Genomic DNA, 10416 nt, shown 5'->3' on the forward strand with positions numbered 1-10416 from the left:
AAGCAAGTTATCGAGGGTAGCTAGGAGAGAGGCAGAGAGAAGCACACACACTCACACTCACACACTCACACACACACACACACACACACACACACACACACACACACACACAAAGACCCTGCCACAGCTGCGGTCCCTCTGGCTTTTAGCTACAATAATAACCCTAACACAGGTGTGACTGCAGTAAGTGTCAGGATGCCTTGGGAGCAACTATCTTTGACGCGTGTAATAAAGGTTGGTGTATGTTTTCCCGCCCAGATGACACTGCCTTGACGTTCTCTCATTTCCTGGTTTTGTCACCGCTCAAGAAGGTAGCATGTGATGTAATGGGGGGTGAGGCGGGGGGGGGGGGAAGCGGGGGAGTATGACGGAGGAGAGAGTAAACAAGTAATGATGCTGAGCCAGGGGCACACTCACCTGACCTTGGAGCACGGTTGGACAGCTTTTAACACACATACAGTAAACAGAACACACACAAACACACACGCTTGCACAACACAAAAGCACACGCACACAAACACGCACAGATTCAGATAAATACACTTGGAGAAACACACTCAAAATCACACACATGTACATTGTTGGGTTCGCGGGTACTGTTTTTGGGCAGGAAGTTCAAGATCCCCAGTGTCTCAAGTGATTTACATTTTACATTTAGTCATTTAGCAGACGCTCTTATCCAGAGCGACTTACAGTAAGTACAGGGACATTCCCCCGAGGCAAGTAGGGTGAAGTGCCTTGCCTAAGGACACAACGTCCGTTGGCATGACCGGGAATCGAACTGGCAACCTTCGGATTACTAGCCCGATTCCCTAACCACTCTGACTCCCTGATTCACACAACAACAGCAGCCTGTCGACCTCTCACTCTCTGCTGCTTTACAGCCTGCAGGAAGGATCAGCAATCAGTCACTTTATAACAGGGAAGTAAACTCTTGCCTGAACACACACACACACACAGACAGAAAGAACCTGGTCAGCGTTTCAAACCAAGCATGTGATGTTTGGTCATTCTCCTCGAAAAGTTTTTTTTCTGTGTCATTCTATCATGAATTTCCAAGGCTACCTGTTTTGTTCCACTTCTCTACGGATACATCTTTTATTGTAATACTTTTTAACCAATCACAAAAGACATGTCATCATGCCAGCAGAAGCTCAGGGCGCTTGTTACCGTGGAGCCGGTAATTTTTTTGTTCATGATGAGTGTCTTCATTCAGAACACAGCATATCAACAGCTGGTCATTTCTAAGGTACGGTACAGCAATAAGGCGTGCACTCCGTGGTGAAATTCTATTTACAAATAGACTGTAGTCAAATATGTTGTGTTTATTTTGATTTAGCTGACCGGATGCAATGGGAACAAAGCTCTAGTCCTGTAAGTCCCAGCTGTGGCCCTAATCAAACGCATGTCTGCTACCTTGAACTGACCGAGGTCTGTAGAGAGAGGTGGTGTGTCTGGTCAGGGAGCTCTCAGGGGAGACCTCCCCTGAGAGACTGGTCTCCCCTGAGAGACTGGTCTCCCCTGAGAGACCGGTCTCCCCTGAGAGACTGGTCTCCCCTGAGAGACTGGTCTCCCCTGAGAGCTCTTTCCAGCGCTCTCCTGGAAAGCGCTCAAACTAGCCCTAACGTGATCCTCACACTGTTCACGCTGTCGGGTGTAGAGTCGGTTGCTTTCTTTTGAGTCTATTTGTTCAGAGTCGAGCATGTTATTTGAAATCCGTTTCATGATTTCGTTTCATGAGAATTTTCCTTTCTCTTTCCCTCTTTTTCACTTTTCACTTGTCTCTTTGGCACTGTCTATCTCTCTCTTTTTGCGCTCTCTCTCTCTCTCTCTCTCTCTCTCTCTCTCTCTCTCTCTCTCTCTCTCTCTCTCTCTCTCTCTCTCACACACACACACTCTCTCTATATATTTTTTGTCTGCTGACTCTGGTCAATATCCCTTAGTGCACAGCACTGCATACAAAGGAGAACACCAAGCAATAAAGTAGGGTAAAGTCCAATCAGAGCAGATCTTTATTGTGTGGACACAGAGCTATATGGGCAGTGTGTAGCTCCCTGCCCAAAAGCCAGTCACATGTTATTGGACAAGGTTCGTATTTCCCCTGTAGGCTTAGAGCTGTGTGTGGGCGTGCATGTGTGAGTGTGTACGTGCATGTGTGTGTGTGTGTGTGTGTGTGTGTGTGCATATGTGTGTGTATCTCTGCCAGGTGTGCTCAGATCTGTTCGGGGACTCTCCCGTGTGCAGCGACCCGGAGAAGCACCCCAGAGAGGATGAGGAGGTGCAGATCTCCTCCTCCATCATCCTCCTCCTCTACACCCTGATCACCAGCCTCCTGTCCATCCCCCCTGCTCTGTTCCTGGGCTCCTGGTCAGACCGGGCCAGCCGGCGAGTGGTGCTCCTGCTCCCCTGCTTGCTCTCTCTGGCCAGCGCTGCTCTGATGCTCACCATGGCTCTGGAACCTCGCCTCAGTGTCTACATCTCATTGGCTGCCGCGGGGCTGGTCGGCCTATCAGGAGGCACCGTGTCTATCTTCCTCAGCTCCTTCAGCTTCCTGGCCGACCTGACGGAAGGAACGGGAGCCAATCGCACGCTGCGGATGGCGACAGCGGAGTCCATGATCTTTGTCGGCGGGGCGGTGGGATTCCTCCTGGGCGGGGTCTTGGCGGATAAGTTTGGTTTGTTCTCCGCCTTCGCTGCTGTCTGTTGCTGCCACACCCTCTCTGTGTTTTACATCCTGGTCTGGCTGAGAGACCCCGCCACTGGGCATGCCATAGCAGGGGTGGCCACAACCTCTGCCCCGGCTGCCAGGACGGGTATCCTATCACTGGTCAGGAGGACGGTTACCACGGTGATGAGGAAGAGGCCGGGGCAGGAGAGGCTGAAGCTTCACCTGCTCATCATCTGCACCTTCTTGAACAACCTGGTGGCCGTAGGTGAGGAGAGGAGAGGATATTAGAGGAGATGAGAGGAGATGATCATGTGATCAAACAGTACATGTTCAACCAACATTTGTTTATGTTTGTGTGTGTGTGTGTGTGTGCGGGCTACAGGGGAGTTTAGCATCTTATTTCTGTTCCTGACCTATGAACCCAGGGAATTCACCACTGAGCTCTACGGCATCTTTAACTCCTGCAAAATGCTACTACTGGTGAGACAACACACTAAACCCTACATACTACAACCTGTCTGTACCCTGCAACTTTGTGACACACTGTACTGTATGTTTCATGTCAAGTTGTTCTGACATACGAAACTGCTTTGTGATGAAGAGAACTTTAAGTAATGTTCAGTACTTCACTTTTATCATCGTATCTCACCTCAGATCAGCTATTAACAACTTAAAATACCCCTCGGTATAAAGCAACACCTAGACCGAAATAACTGCTGTTGCCGTAAACTCCCAGCCCCCAGCCGGTAACACCGGTTTACACCCTCCTGGAGAGCCTTTAACCATCTGAACTTCTACCACAGCAGCTCTCTCTGAACCGTGGGCAAATATGCTGCCTATTCTGTTGGGGTTTTCTGAGGTTTGAAAGGCACTTCATGACACTTTGTCTTTTATCCAGTTTCAAAGTGTTGCCATTTACTATGTATGGGATAGAGACTCTGTGGTCAGAGGCACCCCAGAATGCATTTCACCCACTTGTCTTTAAAGATTTACAGATCTGAAGGCACACACGCAGGTATGCACATACATAAACACCACCAAGGCACCAACTTTGTCTGCCTGTCTGTCTGCCTGTCTGCCTGTCTGTCTGTCTGCCTGTCTGTGTGCCTGCCTGTCTGTCTGTCTGCTTGCCACAGGTAGCCCTCAGATTAGTAGAACACAGAGCACCCGCAGAATGTCGCCTGGCTCACATCAAAGCCTGGAGAACTACAGGGAGTGTTCTGAACACTCCAGAGTCAAGCTGTCTAAAAAGAAGCTGGGAGGGAGGACAAATAAGGTGGGAGGAAGAAAGGGTGGAGAGAGAGACAGAAAGACAGACAGACAGACAGACAGAAAGACAGACAGACAGACAGACAGAAAGACAGACAGAAAGACAGACAGACAGACAGACAGACAGACAGACAGACAGACAGACAGAAAGACAGACAGACAGACAGACAGACAGACAGAAAGACAGACAGACAGACAGACAGAAAGAAAGAAAGAAAGAAAGAAAAAAAAGAATAAATAGAAATTGAGAAGGGAGAGAAATTTACCACATTCATGGTTTGTTGAGGTTTCTAAAAACATCCTGAGGTCTTAGATTGACAAGTGATTAGAGCAGAGCAGAGTTCATCATATATTATTATGAAACACTGCAAAGCCTAATGAGTTTATTAGAGGAGAAACAGTGAGCTGTGACCTTCCATAAGAGGTGTTTATGCATTCACCATGGCTGGGCAGAACCAGGAGGAAGAGGGAGGGGGGAGGGGTGATGACTCTGGCAACTTGTCACCCTGAGTCGACAGCATAATGAAATCAAACCTGCCAGCTTAGACAGAGGGGGCAAATGAGTCATATTACACACACATGCAACACACACAAATACACATACACCCACACATACACTCTCTCACACACACACATGCACACACACCCACACAAACACACACACGTGCGCACACACACATAAATAAACCATGTTTGTTGTTTTGACACCATCTCATCAGACTCAATCTCTGAAGGTTAATAGAATCTATTCTGTGGCCAGCTAATGAATCTAAGCCCTTTTTCTTTGTGAAAAACACACCCATACTCTCTCTCGCACACACACACACACACGTACACACACACACACACGTACACACACACGTACACACACACAAAGCTGATGAGAAACAACAGATACACAGCTGCCAGCAGTTGTGCCATAAGAGATAAGTCAGATTAACAGTTAGCCTTGCACTGGTAGGTAATGATTTGGAACAGATCATTCTCTACTTTCTTTCAGACCCAGCAGAGTCTAACAAGCATAACAGTTGTCTTGAGGTCATTATGTTCCTGCTCTATGTTAATCCGTCTAGTTTCAGCCATGGACTACTGGTCTCTCGTGTGTTCATGATGCGTTTATGGTCATGTTGTGTTCATGGTGATGTTTTCTTGGTCATGTTGTGTTCATGGTCACGATGTGGGCATAGTCATGTTGTGTTCATGGTCATATTGTGTTGGTCATGTTGTGTTCATGGTCACAATTTGTTCAAGGCAGAGATGGGAAATAACAAAGTTCAAGTACTTTGTTATTGTACTTACTTTGGTAGATTTTTCTGGTATCAGTACTTTATTTCACTATTTATTTTTCTCAACAACTCTCAGGTACCTTTCTGAAAGGAGAATTTTCTTTTTCGATTTTTTGGGGGGAAACAAAGTTAAGAAAAATAAAAGGAAAATATTTTCTTTTTTTTCGATTTTCTTTTTAGAAACAAAAGTTTGGAAACAATATTTTCGAAAAATACTTTCTGAAAGGTAAAAACATATAACAAACGTTTCTAAAGTTTAAAAAAAAATTTGGAAAAAAAGTTTTGAAAACTAAAACAAGAATATTCTGAAAAGTTGAAATTGTTTGGTAAAAACATTTAACAAAGTTTCGAAAGGTTGAAAACATATTTTCAACAAAAAGTTTTTACAAATACGTTTCTGAAAGGTAGAACAATTGACCAAAAGTTTTGAAAGTTTGAAAAAATCAAATTGTGTTTTTCATGTTGCGTTCATGGTTATGTCTTGGTCCAGGGGTTTGTGCTGCTGGTCCTGTTCCCCCTGATGCTGAGGTGTGTGGGACAGATGACCCTGGCCAAGCTGAGCGCTCTCTGCAGGACAGCAGCCTACATTACACTGGCCTTCTCCACCAATACATGGATGGTCTTCCTGGGTAAGGCTGACTAATTGATTTCAATCAAGTTGATTTATCTCAATCTCCCCAACCAAACTGTTCTTTTCATAACAAATGTGTATTTATTAGATGGTAAATGTATATTTTTTCTGTCATGCGTATTGTAATTTTATGAGGCAGCATCCTTCAAGTTGAAGGAGAATGCCCACAGTGTATGTGGCCAACAGTCAGATGTGAAGGCTACAGCACAAATTGTTTGACACAGATTAACCAGATTTCTTTTTCCGTTGGCGCTGTTTGGAATTCGGAATCCGGCAACTCAGATTCAAAACGAGTCGGCTGAGATAAGATAATTTCAGATGTCCTCAGATTGTCGATGTGTCCCCGTTGTAAAAGAACCAAGAACAAACATATTTGGAGGGAAGATGATGAGGGGGTTAGATCCTTGTGCAGTGGAGATGGTTCAGAGATAAACCCTGCAGACCATACTGCAGTAATTACACACCCTGACACATCTTTTTGTAGTATGGAATCTAGAGCCAGGGGGCGTTCCTTTGAGACGTGGGATGTAGAACTGGCGCGTGTGTGATGAGGAGGAGACAGAGAGAGAGAACTGAGCATTGTTCTGGGCTGAAAGACTCGAAGGGAGATGGACAGATAGCTATTGGTATCCTTAATTGAATAACTGGTGGAGGACGTTGTGATTCTTCTTCTTTGGAGACGTGAGGCGCGAGTGGGGGGGAGGGGGGTGATGGAGGGGTAGAGTGGGGGCGGAGAGGAGGATGACAGATGGTGTGGAGATAGAGCAGGCAAGAGTCTCAGGAGAGACAAGAAGGGTGAGCAGGAAAACAGAGGGGTGAAGGAGGAGAGGGGGGTGCAAGAGATGGAGGGATGCTGGAGGAGGAGAAGGGGAGGGGTGCAGGAGATGGAGGGATGCTGGAGGAGGAGAAGAGGAGGGGTGCAGGAGATGGAGGAAGTCAGGGGGAGTGATGAAGGACAGGGACAGGATATGGATAGAATACCAGATCACCAGATCAACCCAAGATGAATTGCACTTTTACAATTTTCCCCTTGTTCCTCTCCTTATGTTTCCCCTGTCACACCCCCCTCTCATCCCATCCCTCCATCCCTCCATCCCCCCATCCCTCCCCTCCATCCCTCCATCCCTCCATCCCCTCATCCCTCCACCCCTCCACCCCTCCATCCCCCCATTCCTCCACCCCTCCATTCCTCCACCCCTCCATCCCTCCACCCCTCCATCCCTCCACCCCTCCATCCCTCCATCCCTCCATCCCTCCACCCCTCCATCCCTCCACCCCTCCATCCCTCCATCCCCCCATCCCTCCATCCCCCCATCCCTCCATCCCCCCATCCCTCCATCCCCCCATCCCTCCATCCCTCCATCCCCCCATCCCTCCATCCCTCCATCCCTCCTCTCTGTAGTGGCGGTGGTGGGTGCTCCTTCAGGCATCACACAGGCTGTAATACGCTCAGTGTCCTCCAGCATTGTGGCGCCTGATGAGCAAGGTGGGGTTAACACACACACATCCATACACTCATACACACACGGTGGGGTTAACACACACACACACAATGAGGTTGACACACACACAAAGCCACACACTTTCAGCAGCATCATAGTGTTTGTTTTTCCTCTGCGTATATTGTTAGTGGACGTTGCTGCGCCAAGCGCTTGTTAAGCCTCTGCAAGGTCTATTTCGTCAGTAAGAGACAGCTGGGATTACATTAGATTTGATGAGATTTTAAAACATCCTGCTATGATTGGAGAAACGCAGAGACAGTGGCTGTTGCTTAGGAACCACTTCACCTGTTTATAACAGATCCAACAGGTTCTGTCTGGTTTGCTGAACTCTTGGCGCTCCTCCCCTCTGGTTTCTCGCCTCAGCCCTGCTCTCCTCTCCTCTTTTGCCTCGCCCTCTCTCGGCCACTTCACAGCAGACACAAGAAAGGACTTTAGCAGACGCTCATCTTTGCCTTTGATCAATACGACACACATTGTAGGAACCACTTAAGACTGTCCTTGTCTTCTCGTCCTCCTCCTGACCTTTTCTCTCTCTCTTTCTCTTCCCGCTCTCTCTCTGGCTTTCTATCTTTCCCTCGATCTCACTAACACTGAAAGCACACCAGCAACATGTGGGGCTACCGACCATCATTGTTTACCTATAAATGTCAGTGTATTTTGGTAAGAAGAAATTAAGTTAATTACACAAATCAAGAGAACTGAGAATCTATAATGGAGCTATATTCAAATGCTGATGTGTAATCAAATAAGAGGATGCAAACAAACTGAGAAATGGCGCAAAGTATAATTAGAAAGAGCTTGAACATGCAAGAAGAAAGTTACAATTATGAGTTGTGTCTCCAATATTGCCCCAGAAACTATTCTACAAGCAACAGTTAAGTTAACTTAATTTGCCCACTCGCTGATGGATTAAGAAAGCCTCATTTGATTATAGAAGTGATTTGAAACATCTTTAAAATAGATTCCTTTTCTCTCTTCTCTCTTTGTTCTCTCTTTTTCTTTCTCTCTTTTTCTTTCTTTCTTTTTCTTTCTTTCTTTCTTTCTCGCTCTCTTTCTCACTCTCTTGTCTTCCTCTCTCTGTCTCAATATTTATGTCATTTTCTTTTTTCCTATCACTATCACTCCCTCACTCTGTTCTCCTCCTGTGTTTCTGCTCCACTTGGTAAGCAGGTCCTCTGCAAGGACCTTCCATCGCTGAGGTGGGAGGTCAGAGGTCAGAGAAAGTAAGGGGAATAATTGCAAAGTGACTAGAGAGGAGCACAGAGCACCACAGATAATCAGGCCACTAAAAGCATTGTCATGTTCTTCTTAAAAAATAAAAATACATTTCCCATGATTCCCCAGGGGCGATGTTTTCATTCACGGCGTCGGTAGAGGCCACCTGCATGATGATATCCGGGATCATATTCAACGGACTCTACCCTTTGACCCTGGCCACCTTCCCGGGCACCTGCTTTATCATCATGGCAACGTTTACTCTCATCGTGTTCATCCTCATGCAGTGAGTCACACCTCCTCTGCCCAGGAAACACATTTGTGAACATAAACATATAACAGATATATATCACCGCATGAGACATAGAAAGGCAATAAGGATTATTGTAATCCTAGTATTTGTGAGTTGGGCTGTGCTGTCCCTAGCTCGTTAAAGGGAATGTTGATTCAATTAACATTTCTAAATGTTAATTAGTCGGGGTTAGGCTTAATTATTATTATTGAAATGCTTTTCAAACGCCAATAAAATAATTTAAACCAAATTTACTAAAACAACAGCCGTTAAACCAAACACTGCTACTTTAGTGGTCGTAAGACCATCTTAATTCATTTTTTTCTTTCTTTTTGTGCATGCACAAGTAATCTTCAATTTAATAGGACTTTGATTACTCAGTAATTCGTTTCTTAGAATCTTAGCATGTGATTTGCATATAGAATAGGCGGGTGGTAATGGCACAATGTGGAGTAATTGTTGAGCAGAGAGAGAGGGGTGTGATTTAATTACCTCTGTGGGGGTGTGTGTGGGCCGTTCAGGGGGATCCCTCTCTCCTTCAGGGTGAATGGAGCAGTCAGTACTGCCAGAGTACACCAACTACTGTATTCTGCAAATTGATTTTTTTCATCGATTTTAATTCATCACAATGCTAGGTCATTTACATACGCATTAGCTAGGTTCTGTCATTTGGAGTACATTTGCATGTTCAGTAGAAGCTGTTTTATCCATGACTCAGTTCTGTTCAATGGCGTTTTTACACTGCACGGTACTGGCTCGCCGGTTTTCCATCAGACAAACCTGGTACCTAGCATCTGGTAGCAGCATACCTGGTACTTTTGGGGGTAATTCTCTGTACTACCTTCGTCAATGTTTCAAGTGAACTGAGGCAATACCAAAATATGACTTGAAAACACTACAGACTTCTGATTGGAGAATTGCAACATGGGAAATCTCTGAAATGTCAATGGACTACCTGATGACAGATGTTGCTCTGTTTGGTTGCTGACGAAAGGATCCAGCGACTAGTGTGTGTGGCGTTGAAGTTGACTTAAGGATCCAGCGACTAGTGTGTGTGGCGTTGAAGCTGACGTCACGGCATAACCAGCTCCTGTACATTGAAGGGGGACTAGTCTGCAGTGGACAACCAAGAACCTGATACTAGAACTGGAGATTAGCCCGTACCGATGGAAAAGCGCCATGAGTCAGTTGTCGGCCTGTTCTTCACAGTTAGGATGGGAGTATTGTTGGATTGCAAGATAGAAGGATAAATAGGATAGGTACACACCATGTCGAAACATTGTCAGGGGTCAAAGACCAGGGCACAGTTTGGCTTTCAGTATCTTCCATTACCATTCCTCTATACCATGGGTTTGATTGGTTGTGAGTCTAAATGACTCAGATATCAGTGGGCCAATCGACATTTCCAAGGTCCTATATGTATTGGTTAATGGATTCTAAGTGTTAATGTTCTCTTCAAAGTGATAAATTTGTGTACTTGAGTGTCTTGAGGTGAGTGTGTGTGTGTGTGTGCTGGCACATTTGATGAGTGGTGTGTAAGTGCATGATAGTGT

General features: G+C 45.9%; 1 protein-coding gene across 1 annotated transcript; it reads left to right on the forward strand.

Moving 5' to 3' along the window:
- Positions 1-976: 976 nt before the first annotated feature.
- zgc:174356 (uncharacterized protein LOC100137120 homolog) lies at positions 977-8861 on the forward strand. The gene is made up of 6 exons (XM_062469558.1): positions 977-1249; positions 2207-2933; positions 3051-3148; positions 5714-5852; positions 7257-7340; positions 8701-8861. Exons 1-6 carry the CDS (start codon positions 1133-1135, stop codon positions 8859-8861), a joined length of 1326 nt encoding a protein of 441 aa, XP_062325542.1. The 5' UTR covers positions 977-1132.
- Positions 8862-10416: the final 1555 nt, after the last annotated feature.

This window comes from Osmerus eperlanus, chromosome 9 (assembly GCF_963692335.1).
Source record: "Osmerus eperlanus chromosome 9, fOsmEpe2.1, whole genome shotgun sequence".
Lineage (NCBI taxonomy): Eukaryota > Metazoa > Chordata > Actinopteri > Osmeriformes > Osmeridae > Osmerus > Osmerus eperlanus.

What these genes read in the sequence shown, in the direction of transcription:
- zgc:174356 (XM_062469558.1), top strand. Translation starts at nt 1,133, where the DNA reads ATGTCATCATGCCAGCAGAAGCTCAGGGCGCTTGTTACCGTGGAGCCG. An exon ending in TACATGGATGGTCTTCCTGG is followed by an intron (nt 5,853 to 7,256) that starts GTAAGGCTGACT and finishes TCCTCTCTGTAG; the next exon opens with TGGCGGTGGTGGGTGCTCCT. An exon ending in TGTGGCGCCTGATGAGCAAG is followed by an intron (nt 7,341 to 8,700) that starts GTGGGGTTAACA and finishes ATGATTCCCCAG; the next exon opens with GGGCGATGTTTTCATTCACG.